This window comes from Callorhinchus milii, unplaced genomic scaffold (assembly GCF_018977255.1).
Source record: "Callorhinchus milii isolate IMCB2004 unplaced genomic scaffold, IMCB_Cmil_1.0 Scaffold29, whole genome shotgun sequence".
Taxonomy (NCBI): Eukaryota; Metazoa; Chordata; class Chondrichthyes; order Chimaeriformes; family Callorhinchidae; genus Callorhinchus; species Callorhinchus milii.
The window spans coordinates 2,076,527-2,103,227 of record NW_024704770.1 but is presented as its reverse complement, the minus strand read 5'-3'; the positions used below and the strand labels follow the sequence as shown (position 1 = coordinate 2,103,227).

The following is a 26,701-nucleotide window of genomic DNA, read 5'->3' as shown; positions in this document are numbered from 1 at the left end:
CCCACCCCCCCTCACCCCCTCCATTTTCTCTCTCTCTCTCTCTCTCTCTCTCTCAGTGAGACCCTGGTCTACCTGTGCTGCTGGTATTGGTGGAGGCTTTGAGCATCTGTGAGGACATGAAGTTGACTTGGGTGTTGTAAGTGGCCTGGACACTTCGCTTGATCCTCAGCATCTCCCGGATGGTGTCCTCGTTACCGTGACGGATCTCAAACTCTTTCCACGTCTGCCAGAAGGTCGAAGTGATCTGTAGGGAGACAGAGAGAGACAGGGAGGGAGAGAGGGGGAGGAGAGAGATAGAGAGAGACGGAGGGAGGGAGAGAGAGAGAGACAGACAGGGAGGGAGGGAGAGAGAGAGAGGGAGAGAGAGAGACAGGAAGGGAGAGGGGGGGGGGAGAGAGAGAGAGAGAAACAGGGAGGGAGACGGAGAGAAAGAGAGAGAGAGAGAGAGAGAGAAAGAGAGAGGGCGACAGTGTGAGAAAATGAGAGAGAAAGAGAGCGCGCGTGAGAGAGCGAGAGAAAGAGAGAGGAAGAGATGAGGGATGAGAGAGAGAGGCAGGGAGGGAGAGAGGAGAGAGAGTGGAGGGGAGAGAGAGAGAGAGAGAGAGACAGGGAGGGAGCGAGGAGAGAGAGAGAGAGAGGGGAGAGAGATTGAGGACAGGGAGGGGAGAGAGAGAGAGGGGGAGAGAGGGAGCAAGAGAGAGAGAGAGAGAGAGAGAGAGGCAGGGAGGGGGAGGAGGGGAGAGAGTGTGGGAGGGGTGTTAGCTGCTAATACAATGGTTCACCTTGCACCCCCACCCGCCCATGCGTCACATGAAGCGCTTTGAGGGGTAACTCCCGACACGAAAGGCACCGTATCGAACCCGAGCTCGTGGGAGTTCCTTCCCTGTAGCTCAGGGGTTAGAGCCCTCACCTCGCAAACGAGAGAGAGAGAGAGAGAGAGAGAGAGACAGAGACTCGGGTTCGATTCAGGTCGCACAGACACACACACAAATACACATGCGCGCGCGTGCACACACACACACACACACACACAGACACGCAACGCCACAAACGCACACACACACACACACACACCACACAGACACGCAACGCCACAAACGCACACACACACAGGTTCATCCGGCAATAAGTAGGAACCCATTTGTTATTACTATTATGCGTTCAGACCCACACAACTAGTAATAATAATCCTCGCATTTGATAGAGCGCTTTTCACGTCGGGAAAGGACGTCCCAAAGCGCTTCACAGAACACACTGTAAAGTGAATTGACTGTATATTTGTGGGCGAACGCGGCAGCCAATTGCGCACAGCAATGTCCCACAAACAGTCGTAGATTGAAAATGACCAATTTATTATTGTTTTTGGCTTTGGAGGGATTATTATTAGGCTCTGTGTGGAGTAAGGAAACTTGCCCAAGGTTTCGCCCTCTGCCTGGAATTGAACTCAGGTCTCTCGCTCGCAAAGCGAGTGCTCTAACCACTGAGCTACAGGACTCCAGAACTGCCTGATGAACCGGGAGCTGGTTTGAGGTACTCACCCTGGGGTCACACAGTTGGGAGCAGTAGGAGTATATGGAGCGAGCTCGGTCAATCTCCCCCAGTTTACACTCCATGTCGGAGAAACGCAGGCACATCTCACGTGCAGGTTCATCTGACAACACCTAGAGAGAGAGAGAGAGAGAGAGAGAGAGAGACTGAGAAGGAGACTCAGAGAGAGAGAGAGACTGAGAAAGAGACTGAGAGAGAGAAACTGAGAGAGATGAGAGAGAGAGTCACACATCCTGACTGACAGACACAGTGAGCCACACACACACTGATACACTGACTGATTGATACAGACAGTGAGACACACACACACACACATACAGTGACTGAGGCACACACACACACATATACTGTGAGCCCCACACACCCGCACACACACACACACACATATACTGTGAGCCGCACACACACACCCCCACACCCACACACACACACACACACACACAGTGAGTGACACAGACACACCCACAGACTGTGAAACACACGCACGCACCTCAATGGCTTTCTCGTAGATGGAGCGAGTGTGTGTGACCCCGTAGATCTCCGCCGACACGCCCGAGGGCTCTTTGGTCTTGAGAGAAGACCTCCTCTTAACTGACACCAAATGATACATTGATTAACGTTAATAATCCTCGCATTTGACCCGGCGCCTGATCGCGTCGTCGAGACGTCTCAAAGCGCTTCGCGGGCCACACTGGACGGTGCAGTGACCGGCGTACTTTTGTGGGCGTAACGCGGCGGCCGATTGAGCCCAGCGACGTCCCCACAAACAGCCGTGGATCGAAGTGACCAAATTATTATTATTATTATTATTATTTGGAGGAATTATTACTCCCTGGAAAAGCGATCCGCCAATCGACTAACAAGCGGGTTCCCACTCACAGGCAAACAGAGGCGCGCGCGCGCGTGCGTGTGCGCGCGCGTGTGTGTGTGTGTGTCGCTGTGGTTGTGTATGTCTGTGTGTTCGTCTGTCTGTGTGTATGTGTGTGTGTGTGGGGGGGGGTTTAGGGCACCTGGACCTGACCCACCCGGGAATCGAACCCGGGTCTCTCTCTCTCTCTCTGACTTGCGAGGCGAGGGCTCCAACTCCTGAGCGAGAGGGAGAGAGAGGGAGAGAGAGAGAGAGAGAGAGGTGGAGTGACTGAGGGTAAGTAAGGAGTGAGTTACCGTGCACATACTCCTCCTCTTGCTCCGGTTCCTCATGCAGATCACGTCCCTCTTCCTCAGGAAGACGGGGTAGTACTTCTCACACGAGGCCAACCTCATGTAGTCCACTCTCATCTTCAGCAGCGCGTACTTTGATCGCTTGCGTTTCTTCCCTGGATAACGTGCGAGACATGGGAACACCGGAGCAGGAGGAGGCCATTCAGCCCCTCGGGCCTGTTCCGCCATTCTATAAGCTTGAGGTACAGCTGATCTGTACCCCAAGTCCAATTATCCTCTCTTTGCCCCGTATCCCTCGATCCCCTGACCTCCTTTTGGGGGCGGGAGAGAGTCCCAGATTTCCACAAGGCTTTGGGTGAAAAACTATTGATTTCACTCCTAAATTGATCGAGCTTTAATCTGACGGTTATGCCCCCACCCACCCCCCCCCATTTGTTCTGTATGTCCCCCCCCCCAACACCCAAACCAGAGGAGCAGAGGGTAAAGCTTTAGCAACAACAACAGTAATAGTTGTAATAATAATCCATGCATTTGATACAGCGCCTCATCATGTCTTCGAGACGTCTCAAAGCGCTTAGACAAGTTTCCTTACTCCACACACACACACACACATACACGGCATATACACACACACACACATACACACACACACGCACACACACACGAGCCTCAGTTACAGCAGTAAGTAGGTTACTCGATTGGCGGACGCTTTAAAGGGGTAATAATCCCTTTAAAAATGTTTCAAACAAAGAATACGGTCACTCAAACGACTGTTTGTGGGGACAACGCTGTGCGCGATCGGCCGCCGTGTTTCGCCCACAAAATACAGTCACTGCACTTGACAGTGTATTCTGTGAAGCGCTTCGAGATGTTTCGAAGACGCGATAAGGCGCTGTGTCCATTGCAAGGATTATTATTACATTATTATCGTTGATGTATTGTTACATCATTACATTGTTAGAATATTATATTATTATTGTGTTAATATTAATATACTATTATATTATTACATTATTAATATATTATTATTGTGTTCATATTATATCATATTCATGTATTATAACAATATTATATATTAATAATAATATGATAATATAATATATTCATATAATATTACATTATTATAGTGTTACCATTCTATTCATATATTATTATTAACACAATAATATTAATGTATTATTATTAACACAATAATATATTCATTTTAGATTATTGTGTTGATATTAAGAGGTTATTCTTATATTATTTTTATCATTATTATTGCGATTATCTTGCAGTCAGCAGCTCGGGTGCGGACAGGACCAGGTCGGGCTTCGGGAGCCGCAGCGGAGGCTTTGCTAACAAGAGGAGAATAAAAGCATCACCTGGATGGATAACTTGCCAACCGGTCGCCCAACAGTTCTCCAGCAGTTTCATGTGGAAGTAGGGGGCGTTGGGGTAGCAAACGGGCGAGACGTAGGCCGTGAATATCATGGGGGACGTGACCATCACCAGCGCGATGTCGTTCTCTGGGATGTAATGGCTGAACGAGCCGTGCTTGAAATCCTCGTGCAGAATTATCCTCTCCACCCCGTACACGAGCTGAGACTTCTCCAGCCTGAGAGTACCGGCGACCACGATCACATCCCCGAACAGGTGGGAACTGCGGGAGATAACGCACGGCCGCCTGCGTTTACACGGCGCCTCTCCATCCCCACCCCCCCTAAACACACGACCGCTTGCGTTTACGCGGCGCCTCTCCATCCCCACCCCCCCTAAACACACGACCGCCTGCGTTTACACGGCGCCTCTCCATCCCCACCCCCCCTTAAACACACGACCGCTTGCGTTTACGCAGCACCTCTCTCTCTCTCCACACCCCCCCACCACCGGTCTGCTCCTCGGGACGTCAGCGCCTCGGGACGTCCTCCTGACGTGAAAGGTGCTCCATAAATGGAATCTTGTTGTTGTTGTTGCTGTGCCCCTCTTCGAGTGGACGTTAAAGATCTCCCTCAGCGCTACTCGAAAAGAGAAGGGAGTTTCTCCCTTTCTCTCTCTCTCTCCCACCCCTGGTGTCCTGACCGACCCGTCCTTCACGAGCGTTTGCGGGGTGGTAGGCGGGGAGAGTGGGGGGGGGGGGGGGGGGGGGGGAGACACCGCTGGGTGCAAATCGGCTGCCGGGTTTCGCCCACAGACCACTACGGTCACCACACCTTACGGCGCATCCCGCGAAGCGCTTTGAGACGTCTCGGAAGACGCGATGAGGCGCCGGGTCCAGCGCGAGGATTATCGCCATTGCTATTGAGTAACCGCGCGCCTCAAGTCGAGCTCCGGACCCCTCCGGACCGCTCCGGACCGCAACTTACAACATGATAATGCAATGGGCAGTGGTTATAATCCACCACCTGTCCAGGATCGCTCCGCCACACAGAAACTCCCAGTTAAACTGCAGGGAGACGTGCCACGGGAACTCTCCGCCGGCCAGGTTTTTGGCGTTCTGCCTGGAGACCAAACCACAACCTGTAACACACGGGAAACAGACGAAACAATCCCCATCAACTCTACCTCCGTGACCTTCGGGATGTATCTGAAGTCTTTTTTTCCCCCTTTAATAAAACGCGCGCACACACGCGCACGCGCACACCACACCAGCACTTTTCCCCGAGGGTTAATAACCCCTTCTCCCTCCCCCCCCCTAAAAAGAAAATTATTATAATAATTTGGTGGCTTCAACCCAGGACCTGTTTGTGAGGACGGTTCAACAAAACGCACAGTCACTGCGCTTTGCGGCACGTCCTGTGAAGCTTGAGACGCGTTCGGGCTCAAGTGGGTCAGTTTGAGACCAGAAAGGATCGCGCTCGAAGGAGCCGTCTCACAGACCAATAATATATAATATAATAATAATAATAATAATCCTTATCACGGCTTCGAGACGCCTCAAAGCGCTTCACGGGATATACTGTGGAAGTGTAGTGACTGTGTGGGCGATAGCGGTGGCAGTGAGGTCCGGGTTCCTACTTTACTGCTACAACAGCAGCAGCGGCGGCAACGTTACATTTGTAAAGGGTCTCTCACGTCGGGCGGACGGCCCGAGGCGCTGAACAGTCGGGGATCAGGTGGGGGACTGTGGGGGACTGGGGGGGCAGGGGGTAGGGTTGGGGCGAGGGAGGGCAGCGAGGGCGGTCGAAAAGGAGGGTCTTTGGAGGCGAGGGAGGGAGCGAGGCGAAGGGGATGTGGGATGGATGCTGGGGGTGTGTGTGTGCGCGTGAGTCTGTGTGTGTGCGTGTGAGTCTGTGTGTGCGCGCGTGAGTCTGTGTGTGTGCGCGAGTCTGTGTGTGCGTGCGTGTGAGTCTGTGCGTGTGTGAGTCTGTGTGTGTGCGCGTGAGTCTGTGTGTGTGCGCGTGAGTCTGTGTGTGTGCGCGTGAGTCTGTGTGTGTGCGCGTGTGAGTCTGTGTGTGTGCGCGCGTGTGAGTCTGTGTGTGTGCGCGCGCGCGCACGTGTGTGTGTGGAGTAAGGAAACTTGCCCAACGTTTCGCGCCCTGACCTGCCCTATCCTGTCCCGACCCGCCCGGGAATCGAACCCGGGTCTCTCTCTCCCTCTCTCTCTCGCTTGCCAGGCGAGGGGCTCTAACCCCCCACACCCCCCCCACCACCCCGAGTCGCGGAGCGCGGAAGCCACACTCACCGGGGTAACTCGCGCACGGAAACGGGTCGAAAGCAAACGCGAGCCAAGCCATGAACACGCAGGACAGCCGCATGTTCTACGCGGTCGGTCCGCTTCCGAGTGCGAGCGCCGGGTCCGATGGCTTCCTCTGCTTTGCTTTGTGACCCAACACTTCAGCCGAGTCAAGCGTTTGTGAGGTCGTTTCTGCCGGCTTGAAGTTAGGGGGGGGGTGGGGGGGGGTCGTGCGTTTGACCCCCTCCGCACCCCGAACCCCCAAAGCCTCGGCTCTCGCCTGGCCGCGTCGAATTTTCGACCGCGTCCCTCCAGGGAGAGGGGGAGTGGGAGACAGAGAGAGAGAGAGAGCGCATTCCGAGGCGAGGAGGGGGTGAGGCGGAGGGACCGTGGGATGGAGTTCCAGAGGGTGGTGGGGGGGGGGGCGGAGAGACTGAAGGCTTGACCGCTGATGTAGATAATAATAATAATCCTTGCGTTTGACCCGGCGCCTTATCACGTCGTCGAGACGTCTCAAAGCGCTTCGCGGGATTCGCTGTCAAGCGTAGTGACTGCGTAACACGAGTTCACACAACGATGTGTCGTCTAATGGCGTTTTAATCATTCGATGCACAGATAAACTTAGCTGTTACCTTCGGGTAAAGAATAAATATTGACAACTCTTGCCTCTCTGGGGCTAAACCAGGCATTTGCAGCAAAACATCAAACCCCGTGAGATTAAATCAAAATGAGTGATATACGCGCAATGCTACGCGTGACCGTAGACGTCCGCACGACCGGTTAACGCACGCGGGCGCGCGTACACGCGCGCACGCACCCGCGCCGCGCAGGCACTGAACTGCTCAGAAAAGGAGTGTGACCGGCTTAGTTGTCGACTGAATCTCTTCGCGAGATATCCGACAGCTTCGAAGCGACCGCAGGAACACCCCGGATAAGTTTCCACGGATCCATGACGTTAACGCACGCGCCCCCACACAAGCGTGTAAACACACACACGCACGCGCGCACAAACGCAGACGTGCACACAAGACGCGTACACGCAACGCGTACACGCGCGCGACAAACACGCGCGCACACGAATACATTCAGAACGAAAATAAGACTGAACCAGAAAAAAAAACACAAGAGCAGAGCCAGAGCTCAGTGAGAGGACAGTCACTATCCCTGAGGTGTGGTGTCGGGTCCGCACGTCATCAATTAAGAGAACAAAATCATCGGTGCAGACAATCAAACCGCGTGTAATAAACCGGAAGGTGTTTAAACAGGTTTCCTTGTCGGCCATTTGATGCTGGTGAAGCCGTCTCTCTCTCTCTCTCTCTCGAGCAACGTTGCTCTGGTTAATAAGGCCACATTGTGCACACACGCACGCACGCACACGCACACGCTCGCGCGCACTCACACGCACTCGCAAACACGCTCACGGACAAACACACACACACTGACGCACTCGCACTGACACACTCACTCACAAACACACACCTACAAACACTCACACCGACACACACACACACACACACTGACAGACAACAGTCGCTCACAAACACGCGCTCACAAACACGCACTCGCGCACACAGATTGCCAGTCTGGGCCGGAGCGGAAGGAGTCGAGGAGGGGCCGAAGTAAAACAAAAGATCACGGATTAAAACCCTGTCCGTCCGTCAGTGACCGGAGCCCTCAGATCCCGGTTCACGAAGTGTCTAAAATGTCATCCCAGCGTTCGGGGGAGTGGGAGCTCCCTTTGGCAGTGAGGTGAGTGTGTGGAGTGTGCGTGTGTGAGTGTGTGGAGTGTGAGTGGGTGGATTGTGAGTAGTGTGGAGTGTGAGTGGGTGTGTGAATGAGTGTGTGTGAGCGAGTGTGTATTTGAGCGAATGTGTTTGAGCGAGTGTGTGAGCGAGTGTGTGTTTGAGCGAGTGTGTGTTTGAGCGAGTGTGTGAGCGAGTGTGTGTTTGAGCGAGTGTGTGTGAGTGTGTGTGTGGAGTGTGAGTGTGTGTGTGAATGAGTGTGTGTGTGTGAGCGTGTATTTGAGCGAATGTGTTTGAGCGAGTGTGTGTTTGAGCGAGTGTGTTTGAGCGAGTGTGTGTTTGAGCGAGTGTGAGTGAACGAGTGTGTGTGTGTGTGTGTGGAGTGTGAGTTAACAATTGGCAGAGAGGCTTCTAACCAAGAAGGTTTGGGCCTGGAGGTAAGAGGCTGGAGGGACGGGCTTCCTAACTGGGGACGGGGTGGGGAGGTGCACACACACCGGCTCACACACACACACACACACACACACTCACACACATTTGCTCATACACACACTCACTCGCTCACACACACACACTCACTCGCTCACACACACTCACTCGCTCACACACACACACTCGTGCACTTGCTCCCACGCTTGCTCACACACACAGGCTCACACACACACTCGCTCACACTCGCTCACACACACACGCACACACACACTCGCGCACGCAAACAAAGCACCTTCTGAGCTCGTAGCCACACACACTATATCTGCCACTGCTCATAGCCGACTCCTTCCTCCCTCCGAGTGGGTGGGGGGGGGGGTCTCCTCGGAGCCGAACGGGCCCCCAGGGTGACCCGCCTGGGAAGGGGATGTGGGAATAAGAGTCTCCAGTCCGGTTCCTGAGCCCGGATCATCGGCAGGACCTGGAATGGCCGACCAGTTACTGGGGGCAGGGAATCCTCCCCCTCAGCTCCTGTTAACCCCACAGCCAAAGCCCTGACTGACTGACTGACTGACGGACTAACTAACTAACTAACTAACTAACTAACTAACTAACGGGGAGGGTGGTCATAGCTGGACAAGCAGCGGGAAAGCTTGGCCAGACGGCGCTCTCGATCGGTAAGCTTTTAACGCCAGCAGTTACCCACTCCCAACGCACACTCTGGGCTCCCCCACCACTACCTCGTCTCTCACTAGCCTGCACCTAATACTCTCCGGAATTAGGTAAGCAGGGGGGCGTCCCTCCAGGGGGGGGAGTGAGAGAGAGAGAGAGAGAGAGAGAGCGTTCCATTCCAACCACCTATCTCTGGGGTTTCCGTGTGGAGGTGGGTTGGGAGGTCTGGAATTCTCGGTTGGGTTTGGAGACTCTTAAGCAACGGTGACGGGTTTCCGTGCGTGACAGACACAGACACAGACACAGACACAGACACCCGGCTGGCTGGCTGATGGCTGGCTGGCTGGCTGGCTGGCTAGTTGGCTGGCTGGCTGGCTGGCTGGCTGACTGGCTAGTTGGCTGGCTGGCTGGCTAGTAGGCTGGCTGGCTGGCTAGTTGGCTGGCTGGCTGGCTGACTGGCTAGTAGGCTGGCTGGCTGGCTAGTTGGCTGGCTGGCTGGCTGGCTGACTGACTGGCTAGTAGGCTGGCTGGCTGGCTGGCTGGCTGACTGGCTAGTAGGCTGGCTGGCTGGCTGGCTGGCTAGTTGGCTGGCTGGCTGGCTGACTGGCTGGCTGGCTATAAAAAAAAATAAGCTGATATGTTTTCCTTCTTGAGAATCTGTCGTCTCTGTTTCCAGTTCAAGTAAATTTTTGCTACGGAATTTGGCAAGTTATGATTAAGGCGAAACCTTTCCTCCCCACACTACCCCCTCCCTAACTCACCCCTCCCCCCTCCCCCACCTCCCCCAGGGACGAACAACTCACTAAAAAGCGAGCGACTTGAGAACTCAATGTAACTCTGGCTTACAGCAAAAATATAATAAAATATATATGTATATAAATTGTCGATTTGCAATTTAAAGGCAATAAATAATTCAAATTCCGTGAGATTTTAACATCCAGAGGCTGCCAGAGGGTCTCTCTGTTGGGAGGGGGCGATGTGGGGGTGGGGAGAGGAGGGGGTAGGTGGTGGCAGGGCAGAGAGGGGGTGGGGGGGGAATTACGCTCAGATGATTCCAGGAGGTGTTGAAGACGGCAGGTCACAAACCGGCTCATGTCTGGGGCTCGGAGGGCTTGTCCAGACTCCTCAGATTTTCCAGGAAAACTTCCGGGGTCAGGATGTGAGTGGACCCTGGAGGGAAAGATGGGGGGAAGAGGGGAGGAACGAGTGAGAAAGAGAGAGAGAGAGACAGAGAGAGAGAGAGAGAGAGAGAGAGAGAACAGAATGTTTGTGCTGGAATAAAACAACTCGTATTTATGTAGAGCAGCACCTCAGAGCGCTGACGATAGTAATAACAATCCTAATGTTTGACCCGGCGGCGGCGCTTATCACGTCGTCGAAACGTCTCAAAGCGCTTCACGGGATATACCGTCAAGTGTGGTGACTGTGTGTGTCTTGTGGGCCAATTGCGCGCAGCGACGTCCCCACAAACAGTTAAGCTCCCGCCAACCGACCACCCCCCCCCCCACCCCCATCGCCATCGTCCTCCCACGTCAGTGGCACCGACAGACAGGTTACGAGACTCACCGATCAACACCTCCCACTTGTTGTCCGTCTGTTTGGTGACCTCGTACGCACAGCGCATCTCGGACATGGAGACGCCCCCGATGATGAAGATGATCAGCCGGGGGCCGGTCCTGTACTCGGCCTCCGTCTTGTTCTTGTGCCACTGAAAGCGAACGCTGCTAGGAACAGTGACAACAACAACAACAACAATAAGACACAGCGACTTATCGCATCCTCGAGACGTCTCAAAGCGCTTCCCAGGATACACTGTCACGTGTAGTGACTGTGTGTTTTGCAGCCAGTTGCGCCCGGCGACGTCCCCACAAACAGTCATATTATTCTTTTGATTATTATTTTCATTACGCCAGGAAAGCGATCCGCCAATCGACTAACAACCAGGTTCCTACTTACTGCTGGGTAAACAGAGGAGCGTGTGCGCGTGCGTGTGTGTGTCTGTGTGCGTGTGCATGTGTGTCTGTGTGTTTGCGTGTGTGCAGGCAGCCTGTCACGTACCTGACGACCGGTTGGGTGGGTGCGGTGGGAGCTGGGTCCGAAACAAACGGCCAGTGTTTTTTGTCCAGCTTCTCCTCCGTGGCTTCCTGATAAAAGATCAGACGGGTAGAGTTACGGCGGCACTTTGATCGTAAGCGAGTTCCAAAGGAAGTCACAACCGACACAGACTCCCGACAGTGATCCTCAGGCCGAGCGGACTGGATTATATGGGGGCTCACCCTCTCCCTCCCCCACCCCCCCCCGACCCCCACTGTACCTCCATAACATCTTTGATGACCGGCACCCATCTGGAGAGCTGGTAGGTCGACCCGGTTTGCTGTTTCCTCTCGAGTTTAGACTTCCCACCGGATCCCGTCTGGAAATCGAGCCAAACGGGAGGGTTACAGACCCGCGGAACAGGCCGGGAAGAGACCGCCGCTTTTCGCAGCCTCTCCCGTAGACACTTCGCACTTAAGTCGAGCGCGGCTGCCCTTCTCGTAGGCGCGTAAAATCGCCCGTTCCCTCCCCGCCTGCTTGCGGGACGCTGCTGCGAGCAAAATGCGCGCCCACCCCCCCCCCCCCCCACCACCATCGAGTTTCGCCCACGGAACACATTCGCGGCGCTTCACGGTACTTTGAGAAAGTCTCGAGGACGTGAAAAGGCCAAAATAATTACCAAATTACCAAAATAATAATCCGTGCCTCATCGCGTCGTCGAGACGTCTCAAAGCGCTTCACGGGACACGCTGCGAAGCGCAGTGACTGTGCGTGCGTTTTGTGGGAGAAACGCGGCAGCCGATCGCGTCCGGCGACGTCCCCCACAAACAGCCGTGGGTTGAAGTGACCAATTTATTATTATTGTTGTTTTCGAAGGGACTATTAGCCCCGGAAAAGCCATCCGCCAGTTGACTAACAACCGGGTTCCTATATACAGCCGGAGAGGCGTGCGCGAGTGTACATTGTGTGTACGTGTGTGGTGTGTGTGTGTGTCCGTGTGTGTGTGTGGAGTAAGAAAACTTGTCCAACATCTCGCCCTGACCTGACCTGTCCCGCCCGGGAATCGAACCCGGGTCCTCTGGCTTGCGAGGCGAGGGGTCTAAACCACTCAAGCTCTCAGGACGCAACACGAAGACGCTAGAAGAAGAACCCCGGGAGAGATACGTGCCCCGGAAATGATGGTGGCGCCCAGGTACTCCACGTTCTTGATGATATTGCTGTCCTCTTGGATGTTGGCGTGCTGGATAAGTTTGGTGATGTTCTCCTCGGAGATGCCTGGGACCAAAGCAGAGGCTCGAGCGTAAGAGGTGAACACGATAATAGAAACGGGCTGAACAACATCATTATAACTCGCTGGCGGTCGGGGGCATTGACTCTCGCCAACAGGCGACTAATAGCGCTCTCGGGCACTACCCCGTGTGAGGGACGCAACTTGTTGTTGTTGTTGTTGTTGTTGTAATACTGCCCTCTGGCATTAGGTAAGGGTTTCACGCCTTCAGCCACTAACCCCCCCCGCACCCCCGGAAGCTTTGGAATCCTCTCCCCCAATCCCTCCGCCTCGCCCTCCCCCACCCCACCCCACCCCCACCCAACCCCCCAACTCCTTCCCCTCTTTTGGATCACGACTGAAGACCTTTCCTCTTCGACCGTGCCTATTGCTACCCTCTCTCTCTCTCTTTCTCTCTCCCCGGCTCGGCATCAGGCTGTGAAGCGCTCCAAGACGCCACCCCGCGTGAAGTGAGCGGAAACGTATGGGACAGTTTCCTGAGGGAGGGAAGGAGGCAAAGATAGACAGACCGAGACAGACAGACAGACAGATACACAGACAGATACACAGACAGATACACACAGATCTGCACACACACACACACACACACAGACAGATACACAGACAGATATGCACACACACCCACACACACACACAGACAGACAGACTGAGACAGACAGACCGACAGATACACAGACAGATCTGCACACACACACAGACAGACAGACAGACAGACGCGCACCGTTCTTGTGTAAGATGTAGAGGAGGATAATCCTGATCTTGTCGAGGGACTTGACGGTGCTGTCCAACAGTATTGGCACAATGATCTTCATGGGATCTTTGACCTTCTCCCCCTCTGCGTCCGTCCCCATCGCAAGGTCCTGTTCAGGGATCACAGGGAAGGCTTAGAACAATAATAACCCTTGCATTTGTCACGCTGTCGAGACGTCTCAAAGCTCTTCACGGGATACGCTGTAAAGTGTAGTGACTGTGTATCTTGCACCCGGCAGCGTTCCACAAACAGCCGCGAAGTGAGGGACCAATTTTATTCAGGGGATTGTCGGGAGAGAGAGAGAGAGAGAGAGAGAGAGCGCGAGAGAGATAAAAACTCCCTTCTCTTTTCCTACAGCGTCGAGGGAGATCTTTAACGTCCGCCTGAACAGGGCACAGACGGGGAGTGAGTGAGGTTTAACGTCTGATCCGAAGAACGGCGTCTCCGACAATACACACACACGCACACACACACACACACACACACACACACACAGACCAAACCATTTCTCTCTCTCTCGTCTCTCTCTCTCTGCACCTGTTCAACTTTACACATCTTTTCGACCGAGCCCTTGAAGAACTTCATGCAATCTTCTACCAAGTGCAAGTATGTGGAGTACTAGAGGGAAGAAAACAAACGACGGTCACTAGAACCACTCCGGTCATCGGAAGATTAGATTATGTCACGTCTTCGAGACGTCCCAAAAGCGCTTCACGGGATATACTGCAACGTGTAGCGACTGTATATTTTGTGGGCGAAAGTCGTGGACTGTTTAACTATTATTATTACTATTATTTTTTTTAAGAAAGGAATTATTGCCCCCGGAAAAGTTCATTATATATAATTAATACTAGATACAGCGAGAATTATTATTATTAATCTTCACACCAACTTTTTAATTAAAAAAATCCAATGCTGGCGCATTAAAATAAAATAAAATGTCCCCCAGAAGGTTTATGGAGGGTTTTTACTCACTTTGCTCAGCTCCTTTTGATACTGAGGCATTTTCTTTAGTATGTGAGACAAATCCCGCAGATTAGCCTGAAACGAAAGAAGATCGTGGCGTCATTCGATCAACGAGGATAAATATCGCGGCTGCAATTAATGATGTATTTATTGAAGTGTCGGACTCGCCACTCTGACTCCCAGCAGTTACCCTCAACGCACACTCTGGGCTTCCCTCCGCCCCCGCCCCCCCCAAAAGCCTTGGCTCTCGCCAACCTGCGCCTGATACTCTCCGGAATTAGGTAAGCAGGGGGCGTCCCTCCAAGGAGAGAGAGGGAGAGAGAGAGAGAGAGAGAGAGAGCGTTCCATTCCAACCACCTATCTCTGGGGTTTCCGTGTGGAGGTGGGTTGGGAGGCCTGGAATTCTCAGTTGGGTTTGGAGACTCTTAAGCCACGGTGATGGGTTTCCGTGCGTGTCAGACCCAGACACCCGGCTGACCAAAAGATAACTGAATAAATCAATAAATAAAGAGCGCTATACATTGGAGGGGGTCCGAACGCATAGGAACACGGTGAGGAGGCCATTCAGCCCCTCGAGCTTGTTCCACCGTTCGGTTAGGTCGCGGCTGATCACGCCCCACCGTTCAGCCTTCAGCCAAGGGCGGGTCATGGTACTCGAGGTGCAGCTCAGGAGAGATCTTATAGAACAGGGCTCGAGGGGCTGAATGGCCTCCTCCTGCTCCTATAATCCACGAAAAAAAANGGTTTGAGCCGCTCACCTTATCAGTCGTCAGCCTTTTGCTTTCACAGAATGTCTTCAGTAACTCCGTTACTTTTCTGGAGGAGAGGTATTAAATATCAAAATGTTGATTATTACACATTAAATAATATCCTTAGGATTTGACCCGACCCTTTATCGCTTCGTGGTGAGGTCTCGTAGCGCTTCACGGGACACGCTGTCAAGTGCAGTGACTGCGTATTTTGTGGGCGCGGGTTGAGAGACCGAATTAAAGGGGGACGGGAGCGGTCGAGTCACACACGTACTTGGACACGTCAGCGATGTGGAGGTGACGGAGTTTCACCCAGAGATCATCGTCTTCGTCCAGAAGGGCCTCCTTCACTCGCGAGTCTCCCACCCCCGTCGTATCGTACCTGAGAGGGTACAAGTGGAAACGTGAACAGACAAACTCACTCACTCATGCACGCACTCGCTCACACCCTCACACACTCACTCGCTCACACTTTCACACTCTCACTCGCTCACACTCTCACACACTCACTCGCTCACATTCTCACACACCCACTGACTCAACCACGCACTCACTCACTCACACTCACACTCACTCGCTCACACTCTCACTCACACACACTCATCAAACACATCGACAAGTTTATCAAGGGCACAACAACACATTACATTTACATGGAGCCTTTCACGTGTGGAGGACACAGGGAGTCAGGGATTTGGACCAGAGCTGGGGGTTAGGATCGGGAGGGGGGTAGAGGGCAGTGAGGGTGGCGGGTGGTGGGTGGGGGGGTGGGTAGGAGGGTGACCGAAGGCACGGTTGGTCGAAGTGGAGGGTCTTGAGACGAGCCTTGAAGGAGGTGAGGGAGGGGGGGGCGAGCGAGGCGGGGGGAATGTGGGATGGAGTTCCAAAGGGTGGGGGCAGAGAGGCTGAAGGTCCGACCGCCAATGATGGGACGGGCCGGGCGGGGGGGAATGTGGAAGAGACCGGAGCCTGGTGATCGGAGGGAGGGTACAGGTCAGTATAGAGAGTTAGCAGGTCACAGAGGTGGGGGGGGGGGGGGGCAAGGCTTTGAAGGGCGAGGACAAGGATTCGGAACTCGATCCTCTGGTGGGTGGGATGGGGAGCCAGTGGAGCTGGGCCGGGGGAAACTTACGTGCAAATAAAGACAGACGAACTTACGAGTAAATATCCTGGTTGATCGGGAGCAGGTCGTAAGCCATGGCCTGCAGAGTGAGCTCATGTAGGATGGGCGACACCGGGTCATAGCCTCGGTCCACTATCAGCAGCTGTGAGCGAGCTTTGTCAGGTCCCTGCGTGACAGAGAAATAATAAATCCTACAACCCGGCGCCTCATCGCGCCTTCGAGACGTCTCAAAGCACTTCGCGGGATACACCGCAAAGCGAATTGACTGTGTGTTTTGTGGGCAAAGCGGCGTCCGCTCTCGGCGAGGCGAGGGCTCTACCGGGACACCAGCTTTGAGGCCGTTTGCTTTAAGTTATTGCTTCGGAGGTTGAGAAAAGCCACTGTGGGAGAATGCGGCCAAAAAGGTGACAGGAAGCCAGGAGCAGGAACCGGGAAGTGTGCACCTAACCCCCACCCAGAAATACAATACAATCCTCTCACGAAACAAACAGAAATAAAAGAGTAAGAATGTCGATTCGCAACCCTTGCCTGCAACAGGGTGATTGATGGGCCTCACGTCTGAAGAACAGAACAGGAAAACTGGGAGTGCAGAAGGAAGACGGGATAGAAGGAAAAGGGAGAAGGAAGAGAGAGAGAGAGAGAGAGAGAGAGAGAGAGGGAAAAAAAACAAAGATAGTGATCAACACTCGAAACAAGTGAGAGAGAATACTGACATTTTAAAACAGTTCCCACACAGCAGCACTGCCCCCACCGCCCCCACCCCCTCATTTCTGATGTATTACAGATACAGAATAGACTCTCTTGAAAAGAGGACCCAACTGTCCAGCGCCTTGGGACGTCCTCCCGACGTGAAAGGCGCTCTATAAATGGAATCTTGTTGTTGTTGTTGTTGAGGGTGAGGGGTGACCTGATAGACGTCATTAAAATGACGAAAGGTTTTGATAGGACCGACATAGGGAAGATGTTTCCACTTGTGGTCGAGACCAAAACCAGGGGCCATCGATATAAAACAAGTCACAGATGGATACTATAGGGAAGTTAGAAGAAACTTCCTCACACAGAGAGTAGTGGGAAGGTGGAACAAGCTAACGCATGCAGTTGTGGAGGCAAATAGCACAGATGTATTTACGGGGAAGTTAGATAAGTACATGAGGGAGAAAGGAAAAGAAGGTGATGCTTGAAGGCTTAGTTGAGGAAGTGCAGTTGGGACCGAATGGCCTGTTTCTGCGCTGTGTACTCTAATGTATATTCGAATGAATTCTTCTGCGGTTTGCAGAAGCAACCTGTGTAAGTGTCCTCACCTCTCCCATGTTGGGATTATCTGCTTTGTACGCGTTCAGTTTATCGTGGACCAGATTGGCGAGTACGGAGTTGATTTCCGGGCCCCTGGGAAAGACAATTAGAGGGAAGTGAGGCTTCAGTAGTCAATAACGAGCAGTTAAAGTATTAGCTACCCCCGGCTTGGCCTGACCCGGCCCCCACCCCCCACCAGCCCCGTTCCCCCCCCACCATCGCTGATCGGGCCTTCAGCCATTCTGCCCCCATCCTTTGGAACTCCATCTTGGAATTACATTTACACAGCATCTTTCGTGTCAGGAGGACGTCCCAAGGCGCTGGGCAGTCAGGGATTTGGATCCGAGCTGGGGGTTGGGATCAGGAAGAGGGGGAGGGCAGGGAGGGTGGGGGTAGGAGGGTGACCGAAGGCGCGGTCGAAAAGGAGGTTCTTTAGGCGGGCCTTGAAGGAGGCGAGGGAGGGGGAGGCCAGGTGGAGGAATTATGGAGATGGAGTTCCAGAGGGTGGGGGCAGAGAGGCTGACGGCCTGCCTGTCAATGGTGGGGCGGGCAGGTCACAGAGGTAGGGAGGAGCGATGTTTTGGGTGGTGGGGGGGCCGAGGACGGGGATTTTTAAGGGAGAGGGGGTTGGGAGAGGAAGATAACTCACTTCCTGAATCTAACGGCTGGATATTCTTTCAGTGTTTCACACAGTGTCGCTATCTGTTCAGCAAGATCTTCCATCATGCTGTTGTTGTCGATGGCTTTGAGCTTGAAGAAGGAATGGAATGACTGTGCAGCGTCCAGCGAGTAAACCTTTGGAAGAGACGATAATAATAATAATAATAAATAATAATAATAATCCTCGCGTTTGATATGGCGCTTTTCACGTCTTCCCGCCGTCTCAAAGCGCTTCACAGAATAGATGGTAGAGCGAATCGATCGTATGTTTGTGGGCGAAACGCGGCAGCCGACTGCGCCAGCAGCGAGGGAGCGAGCGAGCGAGACACTGTGTGCCACTTACTGACCTGGGATTCGTGAGGGAGGAAGGAAGCGTGAATCTCCTTGAGAGTTTTGATGACTTTGGTGCACCGCGATTTTCCCAGCTCAGTGAACAGGTCCCTGGGGCAAGCTCGGGAGAAAGGAAATAGTGATTACCATAGAACCGTAAGATTGTACAGCGCCGAAGGAGGCCATTCAACCCACCGTGTCTGTTCTGGGCCAGCTCTTTGAAAGAGCTATCCAAATTAATCCCACTCCCCCGCGCCCCCCTCTCTCTCTCTCTCTCTCTCTCTCTCCACCCACCGGCCTTTCGGGCAGTGTGTTCCAGGTCCCAACAACTCGCTGCGTGAAAGAATTTCTCCTCCCTTCCTCTCCGGTTCTTTTGGCAACTATTTTAAAGCTGTGTCCTCGGGTTACCCGCCCGCCCGCCCGCCCGACCGTGGAAATAGTTTCTCTCCCTGTTCACCCTCTCGAACCCCCTCCTTTCCCTTTTGAATCTCCCCCTTAACCTTCACTGTTCCCGGGAGAAGAATCCTAACTTCTCTCGCCTCTCCGGATAACTGAAGTCCCTCATTCCTGGTACCATTCCTGGCAAATCTCCCTTTGACACCTAATGTGAGCATTTCACACTGAGAAGAAACAGTCCACTGCTGTTAAGAGGACAAGACAGAGAGGAGACATTCTGCGCCCTGGTCTAAGCAGTGGGTGGCAGATTATACACACTTTGCATCAAACCCACTCATTGTGGCAATGACGTTCATTCTCGCTTTTAAGCGGAGATGATTACATTGCATTTGCTCGAACTCTCCATCCTTCCTTCCTTCCACCCACCCCCACCCCTCCACACTCGCCCTTCCCTCCACCCCCCACCCGCACCATCGCAACCGGAGGTGAAGCTACCCACACGTTTTGGTGGCTGTTGTCACGAACCACAGATATTAGCACTTACTATCAGTGAAGAAAACGTGGGCTGCTTTGTACATGAATGTTGGAGTGTCTTTGAAATCAGCCATCAGCGCTCTCACGGACTGTGTGTGCGTGGGGAGGGGGGGGGTGGGGGAGAGAGGGGGAAAGAAAAAAAATTAAACAACGGCGCTCCCTGGGTTTGATACAGCGCCTTATCACGTCTTCGAGACGTCTCAAAGCGCTTCACAGAATATGCTGTAAAATGTAGTGACTGTGTATTTTGTGGGCGACGCACGGCAGCTACAAACAGTCGTGGATTGAGTGACAAAATTCTTATATGTATATATTTTTTCAAGGGATTATTACCCCCGGAAAAGCGATCCACCAATCGACCGACAACCGGGTTCCTACTTACCGCTAGGTCAACGGAGGAGCGTCCGTGCGCGCGTGCGTGTGTGTGTGTGTCACTAAGGTTTCGCCCCGACCTGACCCGCCCGGGAATCAAACCTGGGTCTCTCTCTCGCTCTCTCTCTCTCTCTCTCTCTCGCTTGTGAGGCGAGGGGTCTTAACAACTACGCTACCTGACTCCATGTGTGCACGCCAGCGGAATGTAGTCTTGGAATGCCGCAGGGAAGAGTGAAGAGAGTGTAGGAGTGTGTGTGTGTGTGTGTGTGTGTGTGAGAGAGTGTGTGTTAAAAGTTCTAAGGGTACTGATTATTCACAGCTAAAACTCACGAGACCAGAAAAACCATCTCAAAGCAAAGAGGAAAGGCGTACAGACACCGTGCAGACTCTAAACCCTGCCTGGGCACATTCCAGGGGGCACATTCCCCTGGGATTCAGACGTCCAACACACACACACACACACACACACTGTGGTTCTTTATCCTTCAACCATGAATCCCTTTCAGACCTGGGCGTGCTCTGCCCATCAAGCGCAACACTATAAATTGGGCACGCATTCCACCAGCGTTTGCGGGACGCTGCTGGGCCCAACTGGCTGCCGCGTTTGCGCCCACGGAATGTGCGGTCACTGCACTTTACAGTATGTCCTGTGAAGCGCTTTGAGACGTCTCGAAGACGTGATAAGGCGCCGTATCAAACGCCAGGGTTATTGTTATTAACACAACAGGATGATCCTCTCACTCGTTTTCAAACCACTTCATGCCCTCGCACCTCCCTACCTCTCCGACCTGCTTACACCCCCCCCATCACACCTCCTCCACCACCCCCCCCCCCCCATCAATCGCAGGCCTCATTGAACACTCGGCTTTATACGTGCCTTTTCCGACGGTGTAATCAAATAAATGGCCTCCAAGCTAGGAATTGGCTCCCGGCGCTTGTTGATATCTTCAACAACTAGAAGAAAAAGAATACGTTATAACATAATAATAATAATAACAAGTCTTTGCATTTTAATACAGCGCCTTATCGCGCACTCCGGGACGCTATCCTGCGTGCAGGGCGCTATGTAAAACGTAAATCGTTGTTGTTAGCTCGCTGTTGAGACGCCTCAAAGCACTTTGCAGAATATACAGAGTCAGGGCTCTGCCACCTTGCGGCTCTGCAAGGCGCTGTGGAAATGCGAGGTGTTGTACACTGCTAAAATGGTACCACTGCGCACTTTGCGGGCGAAACGCGGAGGCCACTTGCGCACAGCAGCGTCCCCGCAAATGGTCGCGGATTGAATGACCAATTTTTTTTTAAAAAAGGGATGATTACCTCCCCTCCCACCCCGTAAAAATAATCCGCCAATCCACTAACAACCGGGTTGCTGCTTGATACTGGGTAAACAGAGGCGCGTGTGGAGTAAGAAAACTCGCCTAAGGTCTCGCCCTGACCCGCCTGGGAATCGAACCCGGGTCCTCTTGCTTGCGAGGCGAGAGCTCTAACCACTGAGCTACAGGGAATCCGCATACCACGGCACCTGTTTGAAAGGCACATCATTCAAACAGGTGCAGTGGTATGTGGTTTTCGCCTGAGGCGCAAACTGCTAACACAATTCCTCTTAGCTGATTGCTCTTCCGAGTTTCTGGGTAATGCCGGGCATTTTTGGCCACAGCGAAACTCAGATCTCAATCAGCGATCGAAGCAGAAAAACACTGCGCAAGGCGGTAGTGTGAAGCTGTTGCAATCATTTAGCACTCTGCTCAAACTGCCCTTGAAGAACATGACAGTCATTTGCAACCTTCCAAACCCTTTGAACCCTCGAAGGGGCCTTGGGGCAAGGCGTGATCCCCAGCCAACCCAACCCCCCCCCTACCACCCTCTGCCCCCACTACGCTTGGGTGCAAACCTTTCGAGCGTCCAACCCCTTGAGGCGTCCTTTTGACGTGAAAGTTGCTGAATATAAATAGAATTTGGTGTTGTGTTGCATCAGCCCCCTTCAGAGAGAGAGAAACATACACCACACAACAACAACACATGACATTTACACAGCGCTTTTCACGTCAGGAGGACGTCCCAAGGCGCTGGATGGAGTGCCAGGGATTTGGATTCGAGCTGGTGGTTGGAGTCAGGAGGGTGCGGAGGGCGGGGAGTAGGAGGGTGACCGAAGGTGTGGTCTTGAGACGAGTCTTGAAGGAGGCGAGGGAGGGAGGGGGCGAGGCGGAGGGACTGTGGGATAGAGTTCCAGAGGATGGGGGCAGAGAGGGCGAAGGCCCGACCGCCAATGGTGGGGTGGGCAAGGCGGGAGACGTATAGCAGGCCGGAGCCCGCTGAGCGGAGAGAGCGGACAGCTCGGTAGTGGGTTAGGAGGTCGCAGAGGTAGTGGGGAGAGGCAGTACACCAGGGAGAGAGAAGCACACGCGCACACACACACGCGCGCACACATATATATGTGCATGCACGCGCAGACGGAGAGATAGAGAGTTGGCGTTCTAGCCCTTTACCCAGGGAGTGAAACCCAAGCACGTCTCAGACCCACTTACTGGTGATGCCTTCCGCCATGATGTCGGACATCTTACAGCAGGAGGACAAGATCTTCATACTGAGATGATCCACGAGCAGAACCTGGCGGAGAATGAGAGACAGCTGAGTTTTAACAGCACCCTAACCGAGCTCGGAGTCGAGATTGAACCTTCAGTGTAGTAGTAGTAGTAATAATAATAATAATAATCCTTGCATTTGATTTGGCACCTGATCACATCGTTGAGACGTCTCAAAGCGCTTCACAGGATAAGACCGTAAAGTGAATTGACCGTATGTTGTGTGGGCGAACCGCGACAGCCGATTGCGCCCAGCAGCGTCCCCACAAACGGTCATGGATTGAAGTGACCGATGTATTATTTATTTATAGGGATTATTGTTCATGGAAAGCGCTCCGCCAATCGACTAACAAGCGGGTTCCTACTTACTGCTGGGTAAACAGAGGCGCGTGTGTGCGTGTGAGTGCGTGCGCGCGCGCGTGTGTGTGTGTGTGTGTGCGTGTGGAGTAAAGAAACTTGCCTAAGGTTTCACCCCGACCTGCCCGGGAATCGAACCCGGGTCCTCTCGCTTGCGAGGCGAGCGCTCTGATCACTACGCTACGGGATTTATATCCGTCGCCAGGCAGCTCTCGCCTAACCTACCTTCCATTCTCCATCTTTCTTCAAATTCTTGATTACTCCACTTAGGATTTCTGCGAGGGCAAAAAAAAACAGAGCGAGAGAGAGAGAGAGAGAGAGAGAGAGACAGCTCGGTTATGTAAAAAAAATTAAAGCATCATTTCTCTGGTTTCACACTTACATTACAATTCACTTTGCTTGACGTATACATCAGATATCTCAAAAGTGCTTCACGTACAATCGTAGAATCCTACAATATTACAGCACAGGAGGAGGCCATTCGGCCATCGTGCCTGTGCCAGCTCTTTGGAAAGAGCCACCCAATCAGTCCCACGGCCCTACACATTGTTCCTTTTCCAAGTCCCTCTCCAATTCCCCCTTGAAAGCTAACGTACAAGAAAAACTCGCTTGATACAGCACTTCTTCTAGCGCTGAACAGTGACGGAGTCACAGAGAGAGAGAGAGAGAGACGAGAAGTCACCGTAGGTGCTGTCGAAGAGGAAGGTCTCCTGATGCGACCTGAAGACGGGGGGGGGGGGGGGAGACAACAACGACACACAGAAGGCCTGAGCTAGGTGAGCAAAGGAGGAGGGCAGAGGAATGGGGTGTGAGCAGGTTGAAGAGGTAAGGAAGGCTGTTCTGAGAGACAGGAAGATTGACCTATTTACTCTTCGATCGCGCCTTCGGTCACCCTCCCACCCCCACCCTCCCTGCCTTCCGCATCTCCTGTCCCAACCCCCAACTCGGGGTCCGAATCCTTGGCCGTCCTTCCATCCAGCACCTTGGGATATCCTACTGACGTGAAAGGCGCTGTGTAAAATGTGAATGTAATTGGTTGGTACTCAACAGCCTTCAAACACCAGATCACCAGGTGAGCCACACGGGATTTATTGAGCCATAAAAACAGTCAGGTGAGACAGTTTGATGTTTCATCCGAAGAACGGCCCCTTTCAATAACAAAACAATACCCCTTCCTCACCCTGGATTGTTAACCTAGATTGTGAAGTGAACGTCACACCTTCTGACCCTGAGGCAAGAGTGTAAAGTGTTACCAACCGAAAGGAAACTCACACATAAATAGACAAAAAAAGACGTTGTTGGGGCGGGGGGGGTGGGGGGTATTACTGCCCAAAACAGTGTACACCCAAACCTTCTCCATTGTCAGTGTTCCCTCCTGCACATTCAGGGGGATGTTAAAGATCTCAATCGCCATATAGAAGTTCTGGCCAATAATCCTCCACGTTTATCGGCTCGCCAACACAAAGGGCAAGTCCAAGCCGAATCCGTAACAGCATTTAAAACAACAAATAATAATGATAATCCTCGCATTTGATGCGGCGCCTTATGACGTCTTCGAGACGTCTCAAAGCGCTTCACAGGATACGCTGTAAAGTGAATTCACTGTATATTTTGTGGGCGAAGCGCGGCGGCCATTTGCGCACGGCAGCGTCCCCACGAACAGCGAGTGACCAAATTATTTATCACCGCCGGAAAAGCGATCCACCAGTCGACTAACATCCGGGTTCCTACTTACTGCTGGGTAACCAGAGGCGTCTGTGCAGAAGGAAACTTGCCCAACGTTTCAGACCCAGGTCCTCTCGCTTGCGAGGCGAGCGCTCTAACCACTGAGCCACAGGACTCCACTGGTTGAATACTTGGTGGAACAAAAAGCAAAGGAAAAGAGCAGAGGGCAATGGGATTACAGTCGAGAGCTCCAGTTATGGTGCATGGCTGTTTGAGGGAACTTGCTATAGGCGCGAATTGTCTGCCATGTTTGCCTACGGAAATAGCCCTGACACTAACAGTGATTCCTCCTGAAGGCACTGTAAAATGCGCGTTGCTCCTTTCGGATACGTGGCCACTTGAACGGAGTGTCAACATACACCAGGGACTATTTACACAATTTCCTGTGCAGTGCAGTGCAGTGAGAGATGTGCCCACACTCCAATGTCCACAGTCACTTCAGAGATTAACTAACTGTGTGCAAAGGCTTAATTAGTGGAGTCCTGCAGCTCAGAGCGCTCGCTTTGCAAGCGAGGTGACCTGGGCTCGGTTCCCAGACAGGGAGAAACTTTGGCCAGATTTCCTTACTCCACACACACACACACACACACACACACACGCACGCGCCTGTGTTTACCTCGCAGTAAATAGGAACCCGGTTGTTAGTCGATTGGTGGAACGCTTTGCCGGGGATCATAATCCCTTCAAAAAATAATAACAGTAAACACAATAAGTTGGTCACTCAACCCACGACTGTTTGTGGGACGTTGCTGTGTGCCATTGGCGGACACGTCTTGCCCACAAAATACACAAATATACTTTACAGAATATTCTGTGAAGGGCTTTGAGACGTCTTAAAGACGTGATAAGGCGCTTTTAAATCGCTTTTAAATCGCCTAATACTTTCTAGCATTTCTTATGTTCTTATGCTCTAAGAGGACTGGCGCTTAGCAACGGATTTCTGAAGCTTATTTTTAAACGTGGAGACACAAATGCCTCTGGTTCCGTTTCTCATCGGCTTCAGAAACGGTTACTCCTACCTCTGGAGTAGGAGGGCTGGTGAGCAACACTGCAAACAGTAGCCCCACATCCGATGAAGTGATTTATTTGCTCTCAAAAATATCCCGTGAAGCACTTTGAGACGCCTCGAAGACATAATAATCGAACGCAAGGGATTATTATTAGTATTCGACTGTGTCCAGGAGAAGACATTTCACTAAAACTAGAACTTGCATTTACGCAGCGCTCCCCTCATGCAAAGTAGTGCCCCAGAGCACTTGACAGTGGCGGAGAATGACGCTGAGCCGGGTTGGGGAGGAGAGGGTGGGGGGGGGGGGGGGGGGAGACCTTAGGCACGGTCGAAGAGGAAGGGACCTGGAGATGAGGAAGGAAGAGATTTTGTTGGATACTCCTTTGAGAGCAAATGGAAGTATAAGCCTAAGGTTTCGAACCCGGGTCCTCTCGCTTGCGAGGCGAGCGATCTGAGCCCCTGAGCTGGATAAACGTGCAGGGCTATGGGTGAGGTAAGAGCGTGTGTGGGGGGGGTGGGGGGGGGGAAAGAGTGGTACGAGTCGGTAGCTCTTTCAAAGAGGCGGCACAGACATGATGGGCTGAATGGCCTCCTTCTGTGCTCAAGTTGCCGTCAGTGAAAGATGCTAAACTTTACCCCCATTGTTCGCCTTGAAACAGGGGTGGGGTGGGGTTGGGGGCGGGAGTGGGGGTCGGGGAGAGAGAGCCCGCGCGTGAGAGAAAAAAAAAAACGCGACAAAGCACCATAGAAATGTACGAAACAAAAGCCGTTTTGTTTGTGTTTACCCCTCCGTCCATTGCACTCCCAATTCATCGCGCTCCCGACTCCCTACTCTTTCGCCTCGAATGCCCTTCCCCTGCAAGCAACCGGCTTTTATCGAACTATAAAACGAATGAAGGCGACAAGAATAAATATCCAGTGTATGAATCAATCAATCAATCAATCAATCAATCAATCAATCGGAGAAAAGGGGCCTATCAGTTTGCAAACAACAAATTGGCTGCCACGTTTGCATTAATACAGTCGCTACACTCTACAGAAGATCCTGTGAAGGCGCTTATAGAGACATGAAAGGTGCCGTACAAAATACACGGATTAATTAAATCATCGTTATTATTATTCTCCATAAACTATTAAGCGATCCTTTATGCTGCTGCGTTGTAGTCACAAAGCACAAGATTAGGCTCGAGAGAAAGAGAGAGAGAGAGAGAGAGAGAGAGAGAGAGAGAGAAAAAAAAACCATATAAACGCTGGGTTTAATCGCCCCTTTTGTCAACGCGCTAAACTAAGAGGAAAGCAAAAAAAAAAAAGCAGTTCACCACAAG

The 26,701-nt window shown here is 52.6% G+C and overlaps 1 protein-coding gene and 1 long non-coding RNA gene across 3 annotated transcripts in view; both read right to left on the bottom strand.

The window, feature by feature from the left end:
• Positions 1-6,944: 6,944 nt before the first annotated feature.
• LOC121851112 lies at positions 6,945-9,604 on the bottom strand. Its single transcript, XR_006085827.1, has 2 exons — positions 9,394-9,604; positions 6,945-7,671 (listed from the first exon to the last, which is right to left on the bottom strand). It is a non-coding gene; the product is annotated as an uncharacterized LOC121851112 (long non-coding RNA).
• Positions 9,605-10,222: 618 nt separating this feature from the next.
• Positions 10,223-26,701, bottom strand: part of stxbp2 (syntaxin binding protein 2) — a 20,548-nt gene continuing 4,069 nt past the window's right edge. Inside the window, exons 2-19 of one of the 2 annotated variants that reach the window (XM_042344645.1) lie at positions 22,868-22,917; positions 22,229-22,310; positions 20,581-20,657; positions 19,342-19,420; positions 18,419-18,522; positions 18,061-18,206; positions 17,420-17,504; positions 16,154-16,284; positions 15,270-15,377; positions 15,005-15,062; positions 14,256-14,321; positions 13,818-13,898; positions 13,251-13,389; positions 12,410-12,516; positions 11,522-11,620; positions 11,266-11,351; positions 10,774-10,931; positions 10,223-10,377 (exon numbers count right to left, since the gene is read on the bottom strand). In XM_042344645.1, coding sequence (XP_042200579.1) covers positions 10,298-10,377; positions 10,774-10,931; positions 11,266-11,351; positions 11,522-11,620; positions 12,410-12,516; positions 13,251-13,389; positions 13,818-13,898; positions 14,256-14,321; positions 15,005-15,062; positions 15,270-15,377; positions 16,154-16,284; positions 17,420-17,504; positions 18,061-18,206; positions 18,419-18,522; positions 19,342-19,420; positions 20,581-20,657; positions 22,229-22,310; positions 22,868-22,917 — 1,736 coding nt within the window. In that variant the 3' untranslated portion in view covers positions 10,223-10,297. The remainder of the gene's footprint in view (positions 10,378-10,773; positions 10,932-11,265; positions 11,352-11,521; positions 11,621-12,409; positions 12,517-13,250; positions 13,390-13,817; positions 13,899-14,255; positions 14,322-15,004; positions 15,063-15,269; positions 15,378-16,153; positions 16,285-17,419; positions 17,505-18,060; positions 18,207-18,418; positions 18,523-19,341; positions 19,421-20,580; positions 20,658-22,228; positions 22,311-22,867; positions 22,918-26,701) is intronic. The other variant, XM_042344646.1, reaches the window with a different exon arrangement.